Raw genomic sequence first — 27,471 nt, forward strand, 5'->3', positions numbered from 1 at the left:
GCCTGACCCCCCATTTCACTGTGCAGTTAGGCCAAGTTTACTTCTGTCCCATGGGTGGTGCGAAACCGAGCTCCTTTCACGCGTTGTGTATTGATGGGGTATCTAAGGTGGCTCGGGCTAGGTGCTCCTAGCCGCGGGGCAGCTGTTGGAGTAAATTAATGTAATTGTTAAATGGGAGAGAAGCAGAAGCATTTTCCTTTTACTCGGGCTACAGGTGAGAGGGTGGGTAGGACTGTAAATAAAAGGGCCACCTGAGGTGATGACACTAAAGCAGAGCCGTGTGTGATTCCAGAAGTGTGGCAGAAGGGGAGAGCCAAGGGAAGGGGCAAAACGGTGAGTACCTCCTGTGTATCTAGAGGCACAGTGCTCACATCTACACGTGGCCGTTCGGTCCTCAAGGACGACTTTAAAGCCGGGAGCACAGGAGTGCTGTTTTCATATATAAGGGCAAGATGCTGTGGAGGCCTCTTACTTCAGTAAGAGGCGGAAATAGCCCGGCTCAGTTGATGTGGTCACGCAGCAAACGGAGGTAAGTTGGCAGAGCAGGTGACCCCCCTGTCAGCTCTGGGTGCCAGCACACACCCCGTCTCCACCAGTCCCCATCCATACCACATGGCGCATGGAATTTTGCCGCGGGAGCATGATTACTAGGGCTCAGTAAGAAGGTAAGCCAGCCGAGGGTTTTAGAAAAAAATACAAAATTTTAATCTTTACATATGTTAAGGTCACTAATTTAAATCTTAAAAATCTGCAGAGCAGAAGAAATCTTCACCTATACTGATTAAAAAAACCAAACTTCCCCTGTGCCCTTTAGCCTGAAGCTGTGGCCTGAGCTCACAGATAGAAGCTGCTCAGCCTCCCTCTGGGAAACAACTTGAAAGCTCACCCACCCAGCCTGCAAACGTGAGGTCAGCCCCTGCCACTGGTAAGCAGAAGTTAGTCTTTCCCTTTCTGTCACCGAGCATACTACAGCCTCAGGCCCAACACCAAGGCCAGGCATCTGCGGGCAGATGCTAATAAATCCTTGGGATGTCTCTCCCACATCACCTCTCCCAACCAGCTGGCTCACATTTCAGAACGTGGCTCTTTAAGGCACCAAGTGATCTGAAGCACTGGCTCTGTCTCTGATCTAAGGCCTCCCCTCTACACACTGCTTGTGTGCTCCTGACTGCTGGTTGCTAGCCTGCCCTTCCAACCCGTTATGTCCCGGACAGTGTGCTGCCACGACAGCCCAGGGTCCATTAGAGGAAGGAAGGCAGCTTCGGGCAGTTTTCATCTAGCCCTCAGGCAGGACATAGCTAATTCTCTGGGAGATAGATTTGCATCCCTGCGAAGAGAAGAGCTGTTCTTCCTTGGGGACGTACACCATCATCCTAGCCATCTCGTCGAGGGCCTCTTCTGTATACAGGAGGTCCTGGCTCAGGAAGGCGTCGCGTGCGCACAGCCTCACGTGACGGAACTCCAGTGGCAGGAAGGGGATGAAGAGGTCAATCAGGTTTTCCTTCACAAGACGGCTGTGCCCAAAGCCACTGTCTGAAATCAAGAGCAGGGTTACATGGGGTCTGAGCTGGGGCTGAGCCCAGCTGGAGTCGAGGTGTTCCCCCACCCTAAGGCCAACTCCGAGAAGCCTGTCTTAAGTCTGTGTCAAGAACTATGCAACTATGTGTCTCCCTTTAGGGAGAGAGGGCCGAGAGGAGCTAGACGTGTGAGAGGGAGAGACAGTGCACGTGCCTGCCAGGCTATGGTTTCATCTGATGGCAGAGGTGCAGCGGCCCTGCCTACGACTGGAGGCTGAGCCACTGGGACTCACACAGTGACTTTCTTCTTCAAGGGTCTGTATGGCCAAGGCCAACTGTTCTCTTTTTAAGGAATAGTTTTCAGAAAAGGACTTTTCTCATGCCTACGTCAAGCTGACGACAAGAATATTATATGGTACCGCCTCTGTGGTCCTGAGTACCCTGTCTGATCTCATGAGCACAACTTCCAGCACATACACGTTTTTCTCTACCTCCCCTCTCACCAGAGGCTTATGTTCTGCAAGGCTGGCCATCACTTACCTGTGGATGCCACAATCTCAGCTTGGAGGCGGGACTCCAGGTGTTCCATCCTGACTTCTTCCCGGGACTGCCCAGCCTTAAGCAGGTTCAGGACCACCTCGTTGATGATATTGCCCCCAAGGTTACTGAAAGAGACAAGTCCTGTTAATAGATTCTGTTGGTGGTGGTTTTTTAAAAATTAGAGTTGATAAACAATGTTGGGTTAGCTTCAGGTGAAACTGATTCAAACTAATCACTTTGAATAACAAAGTGATTCAGTTATATATATATTTTTCAGATTGTCCACTTTGGTTATTATAAGATATTGAATATTGAGCCTTGTGTTATACAGTAAATCCTTGCTGCTTAACTATTTTATATATACTAGGGTGTATCTGTAAATCCTATACTAATTTATTCCCTACTTCCCGTTTCCCCTTTGGTAACCACATCTTTGTTTTCTGCATCTATGGATCTGTTTGTTTTGTATATAGATAATTTGAATAATTATTTGAGATTCCACATATAAGTGATATAATATTTGTCTTTCTCTGACTGACTTCACTTAGTGTGCTATTCTCTAGGTCCATCCAGCAAATGGCAATATTATGGGTGAGTAATGTGCCATTGTGTGTGCGTGTTCCTCACATCTTCTTAAAATAATCATCTGTGGATGGGCATTTGGGTTGTTTCCATATCTTGGCTTTTGTAAAGACTGCTGCTGTGAGCATTGGGGTGCATGTATCTTTTTGAATTACAATTTTCATCATATCTGGATATATGCCTAGGAGTGGGACTGCTGGATCAGATGGTAGCTCTATTTTTAATTTTATAAGGAACCTCCAGACTTTTCCATAGTGACTGCACCAATTTACATTCCTACCAACAGTGTAGGAAGGTTCATTTTTTCCATACCCTCTCCTGCATTTGTTATTTGTAGACTTTAATGCTAGCCATTCTGAGCAGGATGAAGTGATATCTCATTGTGGTTTTGATTTGCATTTCTCTAATAATTAGTGATGTTGAGCATCTTTTCATGTGTTCATTGGCCATCTGTATGTCTTTGGAGGCAGGTCAGTTTAGGTATTCTTTCCATTTTGGGGGGCTTCCCAGGAGGCTCAGTGACAAAGAACTCCCCTGGAATGCAGGAGATGCAGATTTGATCCCTAGGTCGGGAAGATCTCCTGGAGGAGGACTTGGCAACCCACTCTAGTATTCTTGCCTGGGAAATCCCATGGACAGAGGAGCCTGGCGGGCTACAGTCCATGGGGTTGCAAAGAGCTGGACATGATTGAGCATGCACACATGCCAATTTTGTGGAGGGGGGCAGTTATTGAGTTGTATGAACTGTTAGATATATTTTGGAAATTAATCCCTTGTTACATTGTTTACAAATTATCTTCTTTTCTGTAGCAGGTTGTCTTTTCATTTTGTTGATGGGTTCCTTTGCTGTGCAAAAGCTTTTAAGTCCCATTTGTTTATTTTTGCTTTTATTTCTTTTGCTTTGGGAGACTGATCCAAGAATATATTTCCACAATTTATGTTGGAAAACGTTTTGCCTATGTTCTCTTCAAGGAGTTTCAATGGTCTCATGTCTTAGATTTCATTATTTTTATATTTGGCTTCCAAATGCATGATCTGACCACTGGAGCTGTTGGTGACTGGAAGAAAGGAGGTTGAGGGCCCTGGGCCTCCCGTCCTCCAGGAAATCTTGTCACAACACAAGTCTACAGAAGAGGCACTGTCCTGCTTGGTCATCCATTCTCCCTGCCTTGCTCTCTTCTGACCAACACTGAGACTGTACTATATGCAGAGTGCACAAAGAGTGCACAAGGATGTCGGTCTTTCCCTCGACACTTCTCTGTATGGAAAGAGAGGCCCATGTGTATGATTCCAGAGCAGCTGGGGCCTGGGGATAAGACTTCAGAGGGCAGAGGAGGGTTCTGGGCACATGCAGACCCCACAGTGCTCATCAGACATGAGGCAGGAAGGGCACACGTCCAGCCATGGGTGGTCAGAGGGCTTGTGGGGGTCAGGAGCTGCAAGCTGCTTAGAGAGGCGTGTGGAACAGAGGCATGGAGGGCAGGCTGAGGCTGGCATGAGGCCTTTGTCAGCCAGTCACGTGGATTTTAGCTTATAAGCCACGGAGAGCCGTTGAAGGGTTGTGAACTTGGGAGTACAGGGTAGTAAGGTGCCCTGAGCGGCTTTACTTTCTAATAACATTGTTCTTGGGCCACAGTGGTTGGATTGAAGAGAAAACTAGTCAGGGAGCTTTGGGCCATAGTGCATGTTTAGAGAGGATAAAGGCAATGGAGAAGGGTTTAAAGTTAGTGTAGGAGGCACAACTGAGAGGCCCTGTAACTGACAGACGTGAGAAGACAGAGGAGGCCACCAAAGAGAAGTGGTGTCTGCCTGGAGGGGCCTGCAGCCTGCGCAGCAGAAGTGCGGTTTCAGAGAAGAGGGGCGACGCCAGCTTGGATTTGCATACGGTTGAGTGTTGTGCCCTTGCCTGTGACCTCACTAGGGGTTGTAATTTCACTGGAATTGTGGGTCTAAAACACAGGAAAGAGGACTGTGTTAGAGTGATGAGGGGTAGAGGAAATCTTAGAGGGGGAAGCTGGGAAGGAGGAAGTGGAGCCAGGAGCTGGCGGCAGGTCATGCTCCCCGCTCCTGGCGTCGTCCTCTCTGCCTCACAGTACTCACGTCCCCGCCCCCCAGGCCATCTGCTAGCTCCTTACACAAACCGAGCTCTGCCCTGCTTTTTTCCTCCAGCCCAGTACAGTGAGGGAGTACGAGTGATGGAAGCAGGGAGGCAAGGGAAGGGGCAAAGATCCAATATTTCCATCCTGTCCTCATCAAGCTCTGAGCGGCTGACACTCGGGTACGTTAGCTCATCTGTCTGCTCATTCAGCCTTTGAGTGTGTCCTGGGGGCTGGGTTTGGGACACAGAGGAGGAGCTGGGTGGTTCTCTGCCTGCCTGCCTCCACGGATGGACACCTCCTGGGGCAGGCATCCTTTCCTGCCAAGGGATGCAGTCTTCCTTCCTTTAGGGGCCAGTGTGCCCGTCACAGCTCCATTTCACTCCCGAGGCCAGGAACCCCCAGCTGGAAGGCCTGGTATGGATGAGGGGAGTCCCCACCCCTTGTCCCCTGCTCAGCCAGACTTCCTCTGACCTCTGCGGGTGGGAAAGCTGCTTACGTCGACTCTCTTCTACTTCCTGAAGCTGCGATCCTCCTCTTCCTGTAGGAAGGCCTACTGGGCAGGTCATCTGTGTACACGCCAGACCACAACTGCGTCAGCTGAGGCGAGACCTACCCATCCTGCATAACTCACGGGAGGTAAAGGCAGGTCTATACGTGTGCAGGCTGCAGGGCAGGCATCCAGGGCGAAGGGGAGAGGACCAGGATTCACTCACTCAGTGCCAGGCACAGACTCCAGTGCCGTCCCCATTTGCACCTAGAAGGCCACCTGACAGGACGCCTGAGGTCTCCACCTCCCTTCTGACTCTTCTCCTCTAGTCCCACAGCCAAGGGTCTCTCTTCTTCCTCTAGTTTCAGGCTTTATCTCACCCACCAGTATATAATCAGGGCCCCTTTTCTATTCCAACCCAACCCCAACATTATACTTTTTAACAGAGCTTGCCCTCGCAGAGCGCTTCAGTTCCCTCCACATCCTCCCAGGTCACCTGCGGACTGGGAGGTCTGAAGGGACGTGGGACGGAAGGCCTCCCTAGTGACGTGCCCTCTGCCCTGGCTCTGGGAGGGGATAGCATGTGGTCTTACTAGTCCTAAGACCACAGAGGACAGGGACTCAAAGGATTCTCTAGAACTGTGCTCGCCAACCCCAGCCTGGACCACTAAGTCTTCCCTAAAGAACAGCCACAAACTCGACTTGAGCGTCATCTCCCCGAGCCTTCATTTCCTAATTTGTAAAAGGACAGACCAGAAGCAGACGATTAAGAAACCCTCCTTAGGTCACCTTAGATTTGATTGTCGGTCAACAAATAGACATTTCCACAAGTACTTTCTGTGTGCTGGGGTACAAGGCCTTTGATTCCATGAACAATTTACACTTGTATAGTTCTTTTAATTTTTAAAGCCCTTTCTATCCATTCTTCTCCTGACCACAGCCCAAAGAGAACAGGTATTAATTCTCTCTTTACTTTACAACTTCAATGGGAGGACCGTGGTTCTGATCTCCAGAGTTCCACGTGCCTGTCCAGCCCTGTGACACCATTCCCAGAGCTTCTATACTTGGTAGAAATAGGCAAAGGTAGTCAATGTTAGTTTTCTGGTACCCAGCCAGGGGCCCTGATTTCCTCAGGCCCAGGGGCAGGACTGGCTCTGAGGGTTGGGGTGACTCTAGCTGCAGCCCCGCTCCAACTGCCACCTCGTTTCTACCATCAGGCACCACCACGTTGCAGGGGGGCCAGCAAAGCCACTAGCACTTCAAACAGCACGCTCAGGATTTGCTTCAGGGTTAAGCCGCTGGCCTTATACCAGTGATTTGTTTACACCATCCGTGCTTTCCTTTCAAATGTAAGAGTCCTCACCACATAGGTAAGGTCACTGTAGAAATCAAGTCCAGAGACACCGTCTTCCCCCGCCCATCACCAGAACACCCGATGGGGTCTAGAGGTGCTGGGCCACAGGGTCAGTCTGGCTGGCCCTCAGGCTCCAGACAGTCCACCCAGGCCTGTTGGGCCCCACTGGCTCTCACAGGCTGGGCCCACAACAGAGTCAATGGAACTGGAGGCTCTGTCCTCGCCTCCTGTCACCACTGTGCATCCTCCTCCCCAAGGGGCTCAGAGGCTCCTCCAGGGCCAGCAGGGTCTCTGCATCCCCTGCCAGAGCAGGCCCGGTGGGGGCAGCGTCTCCCCAGACCCTGCCCACACTCTGCCCTCACTGGGACCCTCTGGCCTCGGACAGGGCACAGAGGCCGGGGTAATGGGGGGAAGGGCAGGCAGTGGGTTAGATGAGGGCAGTGCTGGCGGGTCAATGACTAAAATACTACAACGTCTGCCTAGAGTTAGCAGGGGCACCTGGGTCACGTTAGGAAATCCTGCCACCAGTGAGGGTGGTTTTCTGTGCCAAGAACTGGCGGGAAAGTCAGCGTCTGGGCAGCTTGGGCCAAGTTGGGGAAAGGCTGGCCACGGCCATTGCCAGGAGGCAGGAGTGGGCTCGGCCGAGGAGGAGGAAGGAACCAGGCAGCGTGGAGGGAAGAAGCCATGCACAAAGGCAAAGGATCCTAGCACTAGGAAAGGGCACCTGAGGCGGCCGGGCTCCAGGCTTCCTTCTATTCTGAAGGAAGAACTCCCTTCAACAGTGGTTCTGGGTCCCCACCCCTGTCAGGGCTTGGGGACCAAGATGACTCCTTATCTGACCCTGCATTTTGGAGCCCCCACCTAATTGATCACAACAGAAAGAGATCCATAGTTCCGGGCTGCCTCAAAAGGGGATGAGTAATACACAGCTGAGGAGGAGAGCTAATTCAAAGCATTTATTGTCCTTGCCTCCTAATTCTGAACCACAAATCACAGCAGAAAATCTTTCCCTGCTTTCCTCTTAAAATAACCTTGGCGGCTCCTCCGCCCTCCTTCACAATGCACTGCAGTGTCCTGTCAGCCTTACAGACCAAAATCCCAGCTCACTCCTCCATTCTTTCCAAGCCTCGAGGGAAAACCAGACCCCTTAATTCTCTTCACAGTGAAAATCGCGCAGTTGTGTCTGACTCTTTGTGACCCCATGGACTATACAGTCCATGGAATTCTCCAGGCCAGAATACAGGAGTGGGTAGCCTCTCCCTTCTCCAGGGGATCTTCCCAGCCCAGGGATCAAACCCAGGTCTCCTGCATTGCAGGCAGATTCTCTACCAGCTGAGTCACCAGAGGGGTATGCTAAAGCTGGGGAAAATCCCCCAGTGAGCATGTACTGGCCTGCGGGAGGAGGGTGATGGCAGGGAGAGTGGTTTGGCTTCCACTGAATGCAAGATGCTGCTTGTGGCACTGAAATTAAAACTGTGATCAAAAACCTCCCCCACAGCAAAAGTCCAGGGCCAGATGGCTTCACAGGTGAATTCTAGCAAATATTTAGACAAGAGCTAATGCCTATCATTCTAAAACTCTTCCAAAAAATTGCACAGGAAGGAACACTTTCAAACTCATTCTATGGGGCCACCATCACCCAGATACCAAAACCAGACAAAGACAACACAAAGAAAGAAAATTACAGGCCCGTATCACTGATAACATATGCAAAAATCCTCAACAAAATTCTAGCAAACACAATTCAACACATTAAAAAGATCAAAAAACCATGATCAAGTCAGGTGTATCCCAGGGGTGCAAAGATTCTTCAACATATACAAACCAGTGTGATATACTAACATTGAAAGATAAAAACCATATGATAATCTCAATAGATGCAGAAAAAGCTTTTGACAAAATTAAACACCTGTTTATGATAAAAACTTCAAAAAATGGGCATAGAAAGAACCTACCTCAACTTAATAAAGGCCATATATGATATACTCACAGCAAACATTATTCTCAATGGTGAAAAACTGAAAGCATTCCCTACAAGATTTCTCACCACTATTATTCAACATAGTTTTGGAAATTCCTAGATATGGCAATCAGAGAAGAAAAACAAAACAAATCCAGATTGGAAAAGAAATAAAACTCTCATTGTTTGCAGATGACATGATACTGTACATAGAAAACCCTAAAGATACCATCAGAAAATTACTAGAGCTAATCAGTGATACAAAATCAATACACAGAAATCACTTGCATTCCTATATACTAATAATGAAAAATCAGAAAGAGAAACAAGGAATCAATCCCTTTACCATTGCAACAAAAAAATAAAATACCTAGGAATAAACCTACCTGAGGAGACAAAACTATAAGACACTGATGAAAGAAATCAAATACGATGTAAACAGATGGAGAGAGATTCCATGTTCCTGGGTTGGAAGAATCAATACTGTGAAAGTGACTATACTACCAAATGTAATCCACAGATTAAATGCAATCCCTATCAAATTACCAATGGTGTTTTTTACAGAACTAGAACAAAAAAAAATCTCACAATTCATATTTCCAATAGACCAATGAAACAAGATAGAAAGCCCAAACCCATGCACCTATGGATATCTTATTTTTGACAAAGGAGGCAAAAATATACAATGGGGCAAAGATAGTCTCTTCAGTAAGTGCTTCTGGGAAAACTGGACAGCTATGCATAAAAGAAATTAGAACATTGCCTAACACCATACACAAAGAAAACTCAAAGTGGATTAAAGATCTAAATGTAAGACCAGAAACACTCTATGACATAAATCACAGCAAGATCCTCTATGACCTACCTCCTAGAGTAATGGAAATAAAAACAAACAAGTGGGACTGAATGAAAAGCTTTTGTGCAGCAAAGGAAACTATAAACAAGGTGAAAAGACAATCCTCAGAGTGGGAGAAAATAATAGCAAATGAAACAACTGACAAAGGATTAATTTCCAAAATATACAAGCAGCTCATACAACTCAATGCCAGAAAAACAAACAACCCAATCAAAAAGTTGGCAAAAGACCTAAACAGACATTTCTCCAAAGGAGACATACAGATGGCTAACAAACACATGAAAAGATGCTCAACATCACTCATTATCAGAGAAATTCAAATCAAAACCACAATGAGGTACCATCTCATGCCGGTCAGAATAGCTGCTATCCAAAAGTCTACAAACAATAAATGCTGGAGAGGGTGTGGAGAAAAGGGAACCAACCCTCTTAAACTGTTGGTGGGAATGCAAACTAGTACAGCCACTATGGAGAACAGTGTGGAGATTCCTTAAAGAACTAGAATTAAACCATCATATAACCTAGCAATCCCACTACTAGGCTTATACCCTGAGGAAACCAGAATTGAAAAAGACACATGTACCCCAGTGTTCACTGCAGCTCTATTTACAATAGCTAGGACATGGAAGCACCTTAGATGTCCATTGACAGATAAATGGATAAAGAAATGTGGCACATATATGAAATGGAATATTACTCAGCCATAAAAAGGAACACATTTGAGTCAGTCCTAATGAGGTGGATGAATATAAAGTCTATTATACAGAGTGGCTGCTAAGCTGCTAAGTCGCTTCAGTCGTGTCCGACTCTGTGCGACCCCATAGACGGCAGCCTACCAGGCTCCCCCGTCCCTGAGATTCTCCAGGCAAGAATACTGGAGTGGGTTGCCATTTCCTTTTCCAATGCTTGAAAGTGAAAAGTAAAGTGAAGTCGCTCAGTTGTGTCCGACTCTTAGCGACCCCATGGACTGAGTGGAGTAAGTCAGAAAAACAAATATCATATACTAATGGATATATACGGAATCTAGAGAGATGGTGCTGATGAACCTATCTGAAGAGCAGCAATGGAGACAGAGAACAGACGTATGGACAAGGCTGGCAGGGGAGGAAGGAGAGGGTGGGATGTATGGAGAGGGTAACATGGAAACATACATTACCCTATGTAAAATAGATTACCAATGGGAATCTGCTGTATGACTGAGGGAACTCAAACCAGGGCTCGGTAACAACGTAGAGGGGTGGGATGGGGAGGGAGGTGTAAGGGATGTTCAAGTGGGAGGGGACATGGGTAAACCTATGGCTGATTCATGTTGATCTTTGGTAAAAACCAACCTAATACTGTAAAGCAATCATCCTTCAATTAAAAATAATTAAAAAAAAAGAAGCTGCTTGTGATGCATTCAAGTTGGGCCAAGAGGGACCCAAACTTGACTGCTAATAGAACTTGGGGGACTTTCTGTCAGCAGTGGGCACAGGACTGGAAAAGGTCAGTTTTCATTCCGATCCCAAAGAAAGGCAATGCCAAAGAATGCTCAAACTACCGCACAACTGCACTCATCTCACATGCTAGTAAAGTAATGCTCAAAATTCTCCAAGCCAGGCTTCAGCAATATGTGAACCGTGAACTTCCTGATGTTCAAGCTGGTTTTAGAAAAGGCAGAGGAACCAGAGATCGAATTGCCAACATCTGCTGGATCATGGAAAAAGCAAGAGAGTTCCAGAAAAACATCTATTTCTGCTTTATTGACTATGCCAAAGCCTTTGACTGTGTGGATCACAATAAACTGTGGAAAATTCTGAAAGAGATAGGAATACCAGACCACCTGACCTGCCTCTTGAGAAACCTATATGCAGGTCAGGAAGCAACAGTTAGAACTGGACATGGAACAACAGACTGGTTCCAAATAGGAAAAGGAGTACATCAAGGCTGTATATTGTCACCCTGCTTATTTAACGTGTATGCAGAGTACATCATGAGAAACGCTGGACTGGAAGAAACACAAGCTGGAATCAAGATTGTCGGGAGAAATATCAATAACCTCAGATATGCAAATGACACGACCCTTATGGCAGAAAGTGAAGAGGAACTACAAAGCCTCTTGATGAAAGTGAAAATGGAGAGTGAAAAAGTTGGCTTAAAGCTCAACATTCAGAAAACGAAGATCATGGCATCTGGTCCCATCACTTCATGGGAAATAGATGGGGAAACAGTGGAAACAGTGTCAGACTTTATTTTTTTGGGCTCCAAAATCACTGCAGATGGTGACTGCAGCCATGAAATTAAAAGATGCTTACTCCTTGGAAGGAAAGTTATGTCCAATCTAGATAGCATATTCAAAAGCAGAGACATCACTTTGCCAACAAAGGTCCATCTAGTCAAGGCTATGGTTTTTCCTGTGGTCATGTATGGATGTGAGAGTTGGACGGACTGTGAAGAAGGCTGAGCGCCGAAGAACTGATGCTTTTGAACTGTGGTATTGGAGAAGATTCTTGAGAGTCCCTTGGACTGCAAGGAGATCCAACCAGTCCATTCTGAAGGAGATCAGTCCTGGGATTTCTTTGGAAGGAATGATGCTGAAGCTGAAACTCCAGTACTTTGGCCACCTCATGCGAAGAGTTGACTCATTGGAAAAGACTCTGATGCTGGGAGGGATTGGGGGCAGGAGGAGAAGGGGATGACAGAGGATGAGATGGCTGGATGGCATCACTGACTCGATGGATGTGAGTCTGGGTGAACTCCGGGAGTTGGTGATGGACAGGGAGGCCTGGCGTGCTGTGATTCATGGGGTCGCAAAGAGTTGGACATGACTGAGCGACTGAACTGAACCAAGGACTTTCTGTTGGAGCTGCCATAAAAAGAAACAGTTGGACACTTGATTTCAAAATTCACTTTCTGCAAAGCCATTTCCAGAACCCATGGCACACAGTAGAGCAAAACAGGAAATGGAGTGCAGTGTTTATAAAGGGATCAGTCCTGCATTGTAAGGTTGCAGACCTCAACACAGTAGCTGGAGAGCTTTTCATTGACATTATACCCTGAATTCCAGGCCAGTGACTTCCTCTCATGATCAGTGAAGAAACAGACTTTCCAAGGCTGGGGAAAGAATTGGCCATGTTGGACTTCATGGGAAACTATTCTCCAACTGTTTATACCTTGGAAATTTTTAAGGGTCGTTTGTACTTAAATTTCAACTAATATGCTGACTTGAAAAATTAACGCCCTTCTAAGAGTCCCTTGGACTGCAAGGAGATCCAACCAGTCCATCCTAAAGGAGACCAGTCCTGGGTGTTCATTGGAAGGACTGATGCTGAAGCTGAAACTCCAATACTTTGGTCACCTCATGTGAAGAGAGTTGACTCATTGGAAAAGACTCTGATGCTGGGAGGGATTCAGGGCAGGAGGAGAAGGGGACGACAGAGGATGAGATGGTTGGATGACATCACCGACTCGATGGACATGAATTTGGGTAAACTCCGAGAGTTGGTGATAGACAGGGTGGCCTGGCGTGCTGTGATTCATGGGGTCGCAAAGTCAGACACGACTGAGCAACTGAACTGAACTGAAGAGGGGACTCCCAGCACATGAACTATTTTACAGAGCTTTAGTAATCAAAGCGGTATGATACTGGCATATAAACAGACACATAGATAAATGGAACAGAGTGGAGAGCCTAGAAATAAATCCATGCATATATGGTCAATTAATTTACAAAAGAGGAGCTAAGAATATGCAGTGGGGAAACGACAGTCTCTTCAATAAATTTCTTAGGAAACCACATGCAAAAGAATGAAACTGGACCACTGTCTTATACCATACACAAAAATTAACTCAAAATGGATTGAAGATGGAGATAAGATGGTAGAGTAGGACATGAGCTCATTTAAGACAACAAACTGCTGAATAACCATGGATGAAAAATGCTGGAACCAACCAAAAAAGGTATCCTACATCCAAAGATGAAGAAGGCACAATGAGATGGTAGGAGGAGCAAAACTGTGATAAAATCAAATCTCATACTGGCTGAATGGGTGACCCACAAACTGGAAAATAATTATATCACTGAAGTTCTCCCACAGGAAAGTTCTGAGCCTCAGGTCAGGCTCCCTAGCCTGGGGACAAGGAGACATGAGATAATCTGTCTTTCGAAGCCAGTGGCATTTGGGCACAGGAATTTCATAGGACTGAGGGAAACAGAAGCTGGGTCTTATCCCTCTTGTCAAAGTGTCAAGGTGTTTAGCAGGTAGCTCTATGCTCAGGAAGACTTTAAGCAGTCTGTCTGCTGATGGGTGGGGCTGTGTTCCCACCCTATCAGCCTGAGATGTCCCAGCACTGGAGCCTACTGGCGGTTGGGTGGAGCCAGGTCTTGGTGAGAAAATGGCAGCCTCCAGCAGGGCTCACACCAATGAATACCCCCAGAACTACCACTGTAATGGTCTTTGTCCCTGCAATGAGCCACAGCCACCCTCACCCTCTGCAGGAGGCCCTCCAATACCAGCTAATAGGTCTTGCCCAGGCTTTTATGAAGTCCCTGCTTTTTTCCTTGGATCCTGGTGCACATGAAACCTTGTGTGTGACCTCCAAGAGTAGGGCACAAGCCTCAAACCTACACAAGCCTATTAGCCTCATCCACCAGGGGGCAGACAGCAGAAGCAAGAACTACAACCCTGCAGTCTGTGGATGGAAACTGCAATCACAGAAAGTAAGACAAGATGAGATGACAGAGGAATGTGTCCCAGATGAAGGAACATGATAAAACCCCAGAACAACAACTAAGTGATGTGAAGAGAGGCAACCTATGAGGTGAAGAGAGGCAACCTATCTGAAAAAGAATTCAGAGGAATGATAGTAAAGATGATCCAAGAAAAAGAATCAGTAGAAAGAGAATGGAGTCACAGATCTAGAAGATACATGAAACGAAGAAGTAAGGAATAAACAGCACTTCCCCAGTGGTCCAGTTGTTGGGAATCCACCTGCCAATGTAGGGAACATAGGTTTGATCCCTGGTCCAGGAAGATCCCACATGCCACAGCTACTGAAGCCCATGCATCTAGAGCCCTTGCTCTGCAACAAGAGAAGCCACTGCAGTGAGAAGCCTGTGCCCTCAGTGAAGAGCAGCCCCTGCTCACTGCAACTAAAGCCTGTGCACAGCAACGGAGACCTAGTGCAGCTTAAAATAAATGCCTAAAATTTTAAAAAAGGATAAACAAGCTGATGAACAGTTACTGAAATAAAAATACACTAGAAGGAATCAATAGCAGAATAACTGAGGGAGAAGAACAGATAAGTGAGCTGTAAGACGGGATGGTGGAAATCACTGCCATGAAACAGAATAAAGAAGAAAGAATGAAAAGAGGACAGTCTAAGAGACCTCGGGGACAACATTAAATGCAGCAACATTCACATTATAGGGGCCCCAGAAGGATAAGAGGAAGAAAGAGGACCTGAGAAAATATTTGGAGAGATAATATTAATAGCTGAAAGCTTCTCTTAGGAAAGGAAACAGTCACTCAATTCCAGGAAGTGCAGAGAGTCCCAGGCAGGATAAACCCAAGGAGGAACATGCTGAGAAACACAGTAATCAAACAGACAAAAGTAAAGACAATGAAGAATATTAAAAGCAACAAGAGAAAAGTAACAAATAACATACAAGGGAATTCCCATAAGGTTATCAGCTCATTTCTCAGCAGAAATTCTGCAGGCCAGGAGGGAGTGATACAATATATTTAAAGTATGAAAGGGAAGAAACTACAACCAAGAATACTCTACCCAACAAGTTGCTCATTCAAATTCAATGGAGAAATCAAAAGCTTTACGGACAAGCAAAAGCTAAGAGAATTCAGTCCACCAGACTAGCTTTGTAACTAATACTAAAGGAACTTCTCTAGCAGAAAAGAAAAGGTGACAACTAGAAACAAGAAAATTACAAATGGGAAAAGCTCATTGGTGAAGGCAAACATACAATAAAAGTAGAAAATCACCCACACACAAATACATGATACCAAAACCATCAATCATGGGAAGAGGCGAGTACAAATGCAGGATATTGGAAATGCATATAAAAGCTAAAAGACCAGGAACACTTAAAACACTCTTGTTTGTAAATACCAAAACCTCATAGTAACCACGAACTGAAAATCTACAATAGATACACAGGGAAGGAAAAAGAAATCCAAGCACAACACTAAAGTTAGTCACCAAATCACAAGAGAAGAGAACAAAAGAGGAAAGGAAGAAAAAAAGACCTACAAAACAAATCCAAAACAATTAACAAAATATAAGAACATATATATCAATAACCAAATTAAACGTGAATGGATTAAATGCTTCAACTGAGAGACCGAATGAATACAAAACAAGACTCTTTATATATGCTGTCTACAAGAGACCCATTTCAGGTCTGGGGAAACATACAGACTGAAAATGAGGGTACAGAAAAAGGTATACCATGCAAATGTAAATCAAAAGAAAGCTGGAGTAGTAATACTCATATCAGACAAAATAGACTTTAAAATAAAGACTTTACAAGAGCAAAGAAAGATACTACATAAAGATGAACGATAGAGCTATGAAGATCATATCACAATTGTAAACATATCACCCAAAATTCCTAAACAGGTTCTATGAAGACCTACAAGACCTTCTAGAACTAACACCCCAAAAAAGATGTCTTTTTCATTATAGGGGACTGGAATGCAAAAGTAGGAAGTCAAGAAGCACCTGGAGTAACAGGCAAATTTGGCCTTGGAGTACAGAATGAAGCAGGGCAAAGGCTAACAGAGTTTTGCCAAGAGAATGCACTGGTCATAGCAAACACCTTCTTCCAACAACACAAGAGAAGACTACACATGGACATCACCAGATGATCAATATCAAAATCAGACTGATTATATTCTTTGCAGCCAAAGATGGAGAAGCTCTATACAGTCAGCAAAAACAAGACCGGGAGCTGACTGGCTCAGATCATGAACTCCTTATTGCCAAATTCAGACTTATATTGAAGAAAGTAGAGAAAACCACTAGACCATTCAGGTATGACCTAAATCAAATCCCTTACGATACAGTGGAAGTGACAAATAGATTGAAGGGATTAGATCTGATAGACAGAGTGCCTGAAGAACTATGGACTGAGGTTTGTGACACTGTACAAGAGGCAGGGATCAAGACCATCCCCAAGAAAAACAAATGCAAAAAGGCAAAATAGTTGTCTGAGGAGGCCTTACAAATAGCTGTGAAAAGAAGAGAAGCTAAAGGCAAAGGAAAAAAAGGAAAGATATGCCCATTTGAATGCAAAGTTCCAAAGAACAGCAAGGAGAGATAAGAAAGCCTTCCTCAGGGATCGATGCAAATAAATAGAGGAAAACAATAGAATGGGAAAGACTAGAGATCTCCTCAAGAAAAGTAGAGATACCAAGGGAATATTTCATGCAAAGATGGGCACAATAAAGGACAGAGGTGGTATGGACCTAACAGAAGCAGAAGATATTAAGAAGAGGTGCAAGAATACACAAAAGAACTATACAAAAAAGATCTTCATGACGCAGATAACCACGTTGGTGTGATCACTCACCTAGAACCAGACATCCTGGAATGTGAAGTCAGGTGGGCCTTAGGAAGCATCACTACAACAAAGCTAGTGGAGGTGATGGAATTCCAGCTGAGCTATTCCAAATCCTGAAAGATGATGCTGTGAAAGTGCTGCACTCAGTATGCCAGCACATTTGGAAAACTCAGCAGTGGCCACAGGACTGGAAGAGGTCAGTTTTCATTCCAATCCCCAAAAAAAGCAATGCCAAAGAATGCTCAAACTACCACACAATTGCACTCATCTCACAGGCTAACAAAGTAATGCTCAAAATTCTCCAAGCCAGGCTTCAACAGTTTATGAACTGTAAACTTCCAGATGTTCAAACTGGATTTAGAAAAGGCAGAGGAACCAGACATCAAATTGCCAACATCTGTTGGATCATCGAAAAGCGAGAGAGTTCCAGAAAAACACCTACTTCTGCTTTACTGACTATGCCAAAGCCTTTGACTGTGTGGATCACAACAAACTGGAAAATTCTTCAAGAGATGGGACTACCAGACCACCTGACCTGCCTCCTGAGAAATCTGTATGCAGGTCAAGATGCAACAGTTAGAATTGGCCATGGAACAACAGACTGGTTCCAAATTGGAAAAGGAATACGTCCAGGCTGTATACTGTCACCCTGCTTATTTAACTTATATGCAGAGTGAAAGAAAGTGAAGTTGCGCAGTCATGTCTGACTTTTTGCGACCCCGTGGACTGTAGCCTACCAGGCTCTTCCGTCCATGAGATTCTCCAGGCAAGAATATTGGAATGGGTTGCCATTTTCTTCTCCAGGGAATCTTCCCAACCCAGGGATTGAACCTGGGTCTCCTGCATTGGAGGCCGACACTTTAACCTCTGAGCCACTGGGCAGAGTACATCATGCCAAATGCTGGAATGGATGAAGCAAAAGCTGAAATCAAGATTGCCGGGAGAAATATCAATAACCTCAGATATGCAGATGACACCATCTTTATAGCAGACAGCGAAGAAGAACTAGAGAGCCTCTTGATGAAAGTGAAAGAGGAGAGTGAAAAAGTTGGTTTAAAAACTCAACATTCAGGAAACTAAGATCATGGCATCCAGTCCCATCACTTCATGGCAAATAGACAGGGAAACAATGGAAACAGTGACTGTATTTTCTTTGGCTCCAAAATCACTGTGGATGGTGATTGCAGCCATGCAATTAAAAGACACTTGCTCCTTGGAAGAAAAGTTATGACCAACCTAGACAGCATATTAAAAAGCAGAGACATTACTTTGCCAACAAAGGTCTGTCTAGTCAAAGCTATGGTTTTTCCAGTAGTCATGTATGAATGTGAGAGTGGGACTATAAAGAAAGCTAAGTGCCAAAGAATTGATGCTTTTGAACTGTGGTGTTGGAGAAGACTCTTGAGAGTCCCTTGGACTGCAAGAGATCCAACCAGTCCATCCTAAAGGAAATAAATCCTGAATACTCATTGGAAGGACTGATGCTGAAGCTGAAACTCCAATACTTTGGCCACCTGATGCGAAGAACTGACTCATCTGAAAAGACTCTGATGCTGGGAAAGACAACGTGGGAGGAGAAGGGGATGACAGAGGATGAGATGGTTGGATGGCATCACCGACTCGATGGACATGAGTTTTAGTAAACTCCGGGAGTTGGTGATGGACAGGGAAGTGTGGTGTGCTGCAGTTCATGGGGTCACAAAGAGTTGGACATGACCGAGCGACTGAACTGAACTGATGCACCCAACATAGAAGCTTCAATATATAAGGCAAATACTTTATATATAAGGAAAATATTAACAGTCATAAAAAGAAAAACTGACAGTAACACAATAATAGATGGGGACTTTAAAGGCCACTTTCATCAATGGACATATCATCCAGACAGAAAAATCAATAAGGAAATACAGGCTTTAAATGATACATTGGACCAGTTGGATTTAATTGATATTCATCGAGCATTCCATGTAACAGCAGCATTCTTCTGAAGTGCACGTGGAACGTTCTCTAGGACTGATCACATGCTGGGCTACAAAGTGACCCCCAGTAAATTTAAGAAAACTGAAACCATATGAAGCCTCTTTTCTAAACAATGCTATGAGATTAGAAACCAACTATAAGGAAAAAACCTGTTAAAAAAAAAACCCCACAAACACATGGAGGCTAAACAATATATGCCACTAAACAACCTATGAATCACTGAAGAAATCAAAGAGGAAATGAAAAAATACCTAGAGAAAAATGAAAGTGAAGGCACTATAATCCAAAACCTAGAGGATGTAGCAAAAGCAGCAAAAAAAAAAAAAAGTTTATAGCAATGCAATCTTACCTCAGGAAATAAGAAAAACCACAAACAACCTAACCTTACACCTAAAGCTAGAGAAGGAAGAACAAAACCCCAAGTTATTAGAAGGAAATAAATCATAAAGATCAGAGCAGAAATAAATGAAAATAAGAGATCAGTACAAATAACTATATGCTAATAAAATGGACAACCTAGAAGAAATGGAGAAATTCTTAGAAAGGTACAATCTCCCAAGACTGACTCTGGAAGAAACAGAAAATACGAACCAATCACAAGTACTAAAATTGAAACTATGGTTGAAAACTCCCAAGAAACCAAAGTCCAGAATCAGATGGTGCACAGGCAAATTCTATCAAACATTTAGAGAATAGTTTCTGAAAATATTCCAAAAAAAAAAATCGCAGAGAAATGAACACTCCCAAACTCATTATGAGGCTCCATCACTTGATATCAAAACCAGACAAAGATACCACAAAGAAAGAATTACAGGCCAATATCACTGATGATCAGTCACAAAAATCCTCAACAAAACACCAACAAACGAAGCCTAACAGTACATTAAAATGATGAAGGGTATTTATCCCAGCAATGCAAGGATTTTTTAATATCTGCAAACCAGTGTGATACACCACATGAACAAACTGAAGAATAAAAACCATGTGATCATCTTAATAGTTGCAGAAAATGTTTCTGACAAAGTTCAACACTCACTTATGATAAAAACTCTCCAGAAAGTGGGCAAAGAGGGAACATACCTCAATAATAAGGCCATAGATGACAAAGCTACAGGTAACATACTCAATGATGAAAAGCTGAAAGTATTTCCTCTGAGATGAGGAGCAAGACAAGGATGTCCTCTCTTGCCACTCAACATAATTTTGGAAGTCCTACCCATGGTAATCAGAGAAGAAAAAGATATAAACAGAAATAAAAGGAATTAAAATTGGAAAAGAAGTCAAACTGTCACTGTTTGCAGATGACACACTATACACACAAAACCCTAAAGATCCTACCAGAAAACTACTAGAGCTCAATGAATTCAGTAAAGTAGCAGGATACAGAATTAAGACACAGAAATCTGTTGCATTTCCATATACTAGCAAAGAAAGATCAGAAAGGGAAATTAAACAATGCCATTTACCATTATATCAGAAAGAATAAAATGCCTAGGAATAAACCTATCTAAGGAGGTAAAAGACCTGTACTCCAAAAATTATAAGACACTGATGAAAGAAAGTAAAGATGACACAGATGGAAGATATATCATGTTTTTCTATTGGAAGAATCAATACTGTCAAAATAACTGTACCACTCAAGGCAAGCTACAGATTCAATGCAACCCGTATCAAATTACCAATTATATTTTTCACAGAAATAGAACTAAAATTTAAAAAATTTGTATGGAGACATAACAAAAGACTCCAGATAGCCAAAACAATCTTGAAAAAGAAAAACAGCTGGAGGAATTAGGCTCTCTGCCTTCAGACTATACTACAAAGCTACAGTAATCAAGACAGTATGGTACTGGCACAAAAACAGAAATATAGATCAATGAAAGAGGATAGAAACCCCAGAAATTAATCCATGCACCTAAATGTCCATTGGCAGAAGAATGGATGAAGAAGACTGATACATATATACAATGGAATATTACTCATCCATTACATAATCAAATAATGCCATTTGCAGCAACTTGGACGGATCTGGAGATTAGTCAGATGAAGACAAATATCATATGACATTGCTTATATGTGGAATTAAAAAATGATACAAATGAACTTATTACGAAACAGAAACAGACTCACAGACTGAGAGAACAAACTTAAGGTTACTAAAGGGGAAAGGTGGGGGAGGGGCAGAATAAATTAGAAGTTTGAGATTTACATGTACACACTACTATATTTAAAATAGATAACCAACAAGGACTTATTGTATAACACAGGGTACTATGCTCAATACTCTGTAATAGCCTCAATGGGAAAAGAATTTGAAAAAGGATACATGTATAACTGAATTACTTTGCTGAACACCTGAAACTAACACATTGTTAATCAATTATACTCCAATATAAAATAAAATGAAGAAAAAAATGGATTAAAGACTTGAACTTAAGACCTGAAACCATAAAACTCCTAGAAGAAAGCATAAGTGGTAATTTCCTTGACAGTGGTCTTGGCAATTATTTTTTTGGATTTCACACTAAAAGCAAAGGCAACAAAAGCAAAAATAAACAAGTGGACTACATCAAACCAAAAGCTTCTGCATAGCAAAGAAAACCATCAACAAAACAAAAAGGAAACCTACCAAATGGGAGAAGATACTTGCAAATCATATACCTGATAAGGGGTTAGTATTCAAAATCTATAAAGACCTCATACAACTCAGCAGCAAAAAATAATCTAATGAAAAAATGAACAAAGCTCTGAATAGACACCTTCCCAAAGAAGACATACAAGTGGTCAACAGAGACATGAAAAGGTACTCAATGTCAGTGATCACGAGGGAAATGCAAATCAAAAACTACAATGAGATACCACCTCACACCTGTGAGAATGCCTGTCATCAAAGAGATCAGAAATAACCAGTGTTGGTAAGGCTGTGGAGAAAAGGGAACCCCTGTGCATCACTGGTGGGAATGTAAACTGGTGCGACCACTATGGAAAACAGTATCGAAGTTCCTCAAGAAACTAAAAATAGGACTACCACATGATCCAGCAATTCTACTTCTAGATATTTATCTGAAGAGAGAATGAAAATACTCAAGGAGATATTTGCACCCCCATGTTCACTGTAGCATTATTTACAATGGCCAAGATAAGAAATGACGTGTGTCCATCAATAGATGAATGGATAAAGGGGCAAAAATGCATATATAATGGAATATTATTCAGCCATTAAAAAGAAGAAAATCTTGCTATTTGCAACAACATGGGTGGGCCCTGAAGGTATGCTGAGTGAAATAGGTCAGAAAGAGAGAAAAAATAAGGTGAATACTGTACAAACTTCAACTAGTAACTCATGGGGATGTAATGTACAGCATGGTGGCTTTAGTAAATAATACTGCATTGCATATTTGGAAGTTGCTGAGAAGAGTACACCTTGAAAGTTCTCATCACAGGAACAGAAAGGTTTTATAACTATGAATGGTGACAGATGTTAACTAAACTTATTGTGATCAGCTCACAATATAAACAAATAGCAAATCAATTACACACCTGAAACTAATATGTCCATTATACCTCAATTTAAAAAAACCACTTAATGTCCATCTAAGAGGGGACTCCCGGTAGCCCTCCTTCAGGAGGCCATGTACTAACTGGGGAGTCTGAGGGAGCCTCCCCATCCTGAGAACCAGGGAGGAGGCCAGATAAGGGACGGCTGGGTCTTCCCCAGGCTGGTCCGGGGAGTTGGCCTGTGCAGGTGGTGGGGGTGGGTCAGAGTCCCGCAGAAGTGTTTAGTAGAATCAAGGCTGGAGACCTAAGGCTCCCCACCCTTGCTGCCACCCAAGCAGCTGGGCTTCTGTTTTCTCTCCTGGAGTTTGTGTTGGTTTCCTTTGCGGAAAAGGACAGGCAGCCTAGGAGAGCATGAACCCCTCCCCTCCCCGCCAGCTCCCAAGCTTGGCACATGCACTGCCTGGACAGGGTTCTTCCTCCCCTCACCCAGTCCTTCTGACTTTTGTTTCTCAGGCCTCACCTGAGAAAAAGAAAGATGGTTCTCTTGGACTCGGCTCTGTGGTTGTTGGGGGCCTGGCGTTCCAGGTGTGGCCTGAGGGCCTCCAGCAGTCCTGGGTGCAGCTTCTCAGCCTCGTCTAAAATGAACAGGGTCTGGCGACAGTGCTCCTGCGTCTTCCTGATCTTGTCCGTCAGCTCCTCCTGCACAGAATACGGGGAGCTGCTGGGGAGCAGTGGGAGGCACCTCCCGGCCCTGAGGGCCCTAGTGAGGCACTGGTTTTCCCAGGGTGTCTACAATGGATCACCTGGAGCTGGTTTCCACCACAGAACCACCAATCTAAACCTCTGGGGATGGAGCTAGGGCATCCTCTTTAACAAGCCTCCCAGGTGATTCTCCTGCACCCTGAGATTTAAAAGCCAACTAGTGGAGCCAGCCTGGGGAAAGGGCCTTGGGAAATGGCCCCAGCCCTACTTCCTCCCCTCCAGGATGAGGTTCCATCCCAGAACTAACTGCTAACTCACCCTCCCCAGGGGTAGCAGTCAGGCTCACACAGGGATAACAGGTAGAAATAGGCTCAGGTGCCCAGAGGCAGCCCTGTCTTGAACTCCCAGGAGCAGAGCACCCACCACCTTCTTCCCTGAGATCTCAGCCCAGCCTGGTGCCCGAGGGACCCAACTCAAAACTGGGATTCCGCACCCTGGCAGGATAGTAAGCCCTGGACGAAAAGATGCTGCTCTGCAGGGTTCCCCAGGAAAACAGGGCCGGCTCCTGCCCCAGGGAGAGGTGTTTTTTTTTTAATTAATTAATCTTTAATTGAAGGATAATTGATTTACAGTATTGTGTTGGTTTCTACCAAACATGAATTAGCCATAGGTTTACCCACGTCCCTGCCCACTTGAACATCCCTCCCACCTCCCTCCCCAAGGGAGAGGTGTTTGAGCAGAGCCCACAGTCTCCATCTACCTCTAGCCTTCCTGGTTTTTTACTTCAGCCCCATCTCCCCAGTGTGTGAGTATGAGAGTGTGAATGTGTCGATTTCCACAGTGGGGAAGCTGAGAGTCACAGGTGTTCTACTGAAAAGCCAGCTAGCTCTTTCTTGGGAGGCCTGACCAGCAGCCTGCCCTGCCAGGCCACACTGAAACTGCCATGGCAATCTGTCCTCAAAGTTACATAATCTTCCCAGGTTAACACACTCCAAATACAGAAACTAAAAGCCAAAGATACACACAGTCACCTCTGTCAGGCTGCAGAGGGGTTTGGTCATTGCATGGCTAACATGTCTGAATGAACAAAACCCAAAATAGCAGAGCAGCAGAAACTTTTTGTATGTGATGAGTCCACCTGTTGGCACGAAATGAGTACTTTTGGGAAGCCATGGAAAAACCACTTATGAGAAGCCTCTTTAAAAAAAGATTGTGGAATGCAACTTTCTGTCCAGTATAAATTATAAAGACATTAAAGAGCGCAGGGGAACAGCTTGAAGGAAGTACACCAAAATGCTAACTGGTTGTGTCCATGTGGGGAGATTACGATAAAGTTTTTGCATGCTCTGTTTCACACTTCCTGAGGCATTTCCACTACTTCTGTTGACAAATTAAACACATGGATTCTCTGGTTAAGCTCAGGCCCTCTTGGGCCTCACCTGCTGAGTAGCTGTCTCTGAGGGTAACAGGTTTCACTGCATTGTCCGCCCCCACCCTGCTGTCCTCCGACCTCCACACCGAGGGCTTGCTTCAGCCTCCCTCCCAGCACACAGGCCTGTGTCTCGGCTGCTCCGCCGGCCCAAGCCCTCACACTAGCTCCTCAGCACAGCCGGCCTCACCTCGTACAGGTCCACATTCTTGGGGTGAGGGAAGTGCAACGTAGAGATGAACACCTTGACACAGTCGCTCCTCAGCCCGTCCTGGTACAGGTTTTCCGCCAGCATCCGCGCCACGAAGTTCTTGCCTGTGCCAGACCAGCCGTGGAACGACAGAGCCAGGGCCTTGTCCGGCCGGGGCTTCTCTAAGTAGCCCCTCACCGCCGTCAGGACCAGCTCCCGGGCTAGGTGCTGGCCGTGCAGGCGCACGCGCAGGTCCGCCTCGAGGCCTAGGGGTGGGGAAGAGGCCACGCTGAGCAGGGACACACAGATGCATCCCCCCCCAGGCTTGGTGATGGCTGAGAGACTGAGCACCGCTGACCATCTCTGAGGTGGGAGCCATCCTGTCTGGGGACTCCACAATAAGAAGCCACTGGGCAGACCTTGCAGTAGAAGAGATTCAGTGCTATTTTCTGAAGAGTTTGAGAAATCCACATTGATTTCACCCTTTCTGAAGGTTCTGAAGACACCCCCCTAGCAGGGTTGCAGAGTCCTGTCTGGAGGAGGAACCCAGCCCCCGACTACCATGAAGTTGCTCCTGCCTGGAAATTTCAGGACCCCCTAAATATTTTATGGAGACCCCCTTATTTTATTCATTTCAATTTAATTCAGCCAACACCTACTGAAGCAGCTACTGTGGGCAAAGCCCTCTGCCAAGGCCTTCCTTTCAGCCATGAGGGTGCAGGGTATGGGAGGTATGGTGGAGACAGGGAGGGTCTCTACCACGCTGCCGGCTATGGGCAGGCTGAGGCTGGGGCCCTATGCCTTGGCATTCCCTGAACTGCCTCCTCCCCGCCGATTCCTGGCCCTGAGGGCCACGTGAAGTCTAACCTGTGAAGTTGTTGATGATCTTGCAGTCCCCTCTGTCGCAGCAGTCCCAGAAGCTGCAGGACCACATGCTCAAGATATCCAGGTACTGCTGGCCCAGCAGGGCAAGGCTCCAGCCTGGAAGAGGAGGAGCTGTGAGACAGGAATGGAGCCCAGGGCCCAGGGCGGGCTGAACACTGCCTCCCTTCAAGCCACCAGAGCGGTTCTTCCATCCTCTCTCCAGAACCGCTCCCCCCCGCCCCACCCCTTGGCTCTGCCCTGGGCCTTCCTCTCACTGCACCTGGGAGTGGGCTCAGGTGGCCTCTCCAGGATGAGGAAGCAGATGGCCTTGCTATAGATGCAGCTCTCGTTGCAGCAAAAGCTCAGTTTACTCAACAATAAATCTTGTTTTGTGCCAAAGGGTTAGTTACCCAGGCCCTGCCTGCAAGGAGTTTGCGGTCTCCGAGGAGACAAACAGTAACTGGTGATTGCCATGCTTCCCACTTGCTCTGGATTGCAGAATCATCTGATCACGGCCAACCCCAAGTGTCTCGATTCTTTTGCTGCGGTTCAGTCCCTAAGTTGTGACCCCATGGACAGTAGCCAGGCAGACTCCATTCTTCTGTCAGATGTCAATTTGAATATACTGAACATTGGCAAAAACGAAACAAAAACCATTCACTGGAAATGTAGAACTTTTAGGGACTTCCCTGGTAGTCCAGTGGTTAAGACTCTGTACTTTCAATGCAGGGAGCATAGGTTGGATCCCTGGTTGGGGAACTAAGATCCCTCACGTCTGGAGGCCCTGCTCTCCTCTCCACCCCCCCAAAAAAGAACTTTTAATTTAAATGAAAGATGTTTCTAGCACTACTGCAGGATTATCACTACAGAACCTAGAGTTAACGACGTCCACTGCAAGGAGTCTCAGAGACCACCAGGGCCAGAACATTGATGTGACAACCCTGCCTCAATTTATCAGTGACAGAGAATAAATCAGAACTCAGGTCTGGGGGACTCGTAGCCCAGCTTCGGCTTCTGTAAGCAGCAGAGGAGGAGGACAATGTACTTGGGGGGAGTGCCCAACTGGGGATTTTCCTTAAAGTCATCAAGAATGTGGGCAAGAGCAGCTCCTTGGAATAATGGCAGGGCAGTTTCGGAGACAGGAGGGAAGTGTAAGCCGTGTCTGGAGGAGCCAGGAACGGGCGAGGAGTGCAGCCAGGACCGCTCGTCTGCATAAGGACGCAGCGCCAGCTGCTGTGATGAGGGTTCCTGGTTCCGAAGAGGCTGCCCTGCTCTTAGCTCGGCCTAAAGGCTGGGCGGAACAGCAGAGCCGGCGGCTAAGGCGCTCGTCTGGTGATCGCGACGGCCCAGGACAGGCGCGAGGCTCTGAACGCCGCGGCCGGATCCCAGCGGGCCTCGCGCATCCCTCCCTCCCGCTCCCGCCCTCCTGAGCCTGAGGGTCTTACCTGGGGGCCGCGCCGACGCCTCCTCATCCTCCCCACAGCCCTCAGGCCACACGCGGCAGCTGAAGAGAGCCCAGTAGCGTCTGGAGAGCGCGCCGGCCGCCCTCAGTCGCTCCCGCAGGCCCTGGAAGGCCAGCCAAGCCCTGGCCGAGCCCGCCTCCTCGGTCCCCTCCCTCGGCCTCGCCTGGCCGCCGTGTCCCCATGCACTCGGGGGCGGCAGCAGCAGCGACAGAAGCAGGAGCCAGAGCAGACGCTCTGTGCCCCCAAGCATGGCCAGGCCGGCAGCAGGCCCTCCACCGCTGGGCCTTCCCGGCCCTTTTCAGGGTCCGGGCCTGAAGGCGGGCGCCCGTACTTCCGAGGCCCGGATTGGCCGGGGATTGGTGTTGCCATGGGAACTGCAGGCGGGCCGAGCT

The 27,471-nt window shown here is 46.0% G+C and overlaps 1 protein-coding gene across 2 annotated transcripts; it reads right to left on the minus strand.

The window, feature by feature from the left end:
• Positions 1–681: 681 nt before the first annotated feature.
• On the minus strand, positions 682–27,418 carry TOR3A (torsin family 3 member A). 2 transcript variants are annotated; one of them, XM_005901551.2, is made up of 6 exons: positions 27,062–27,415; positions 25,620–25,733; positions 24,753–25,018; positions 22,952–23,130; positions 2,058–2,182; positions 682–1,533 (listed from the first exon to the last, which is right to left on the minus strand). In XM_005901551.2, exons 1-6 carry the CDS (start codon positions 27,327–27,329, stop codon positions 1,277–1,279), a joined length of 1,209 nt encoding a protein of 402 aa, XP_005901613.2. In that variant the 5' UTR covers positions 27,330–27,415; the 3' UTR covers positions 682–1,276. The 2 variants fall into 2 exon arrangements, with proteins under 2 accessions (XP_005901613.2, XP_070240974.1); XM_070384873.1 differs by lacking the exons at positions 682–1,533; positions 2,058–2,182 and adding an exon at positions 11,610–12,240 and having other exon boundaries at positions 27,062–27,418.
• Between the last annotated feature and the right edge of the window lie 53 nt (positions 27,419–27,471).

The sequence above is a fragment of the Bos mutus genome, chromosome 16 (genome assembly GCF_027580195.1).
Source record: "Bos mutus isolate GX-2022 chromosome 16, NWIPB_WYAK_1.1, whole genome shotgun sequence".
In the NCBI taxonomy this organism is placed as follows: domain Eukaryota; kingdom Metazoa; phylum Chordata; class Mammalia; order Artiodactyla; family Bovidae; genus Bos; species Bos mutus.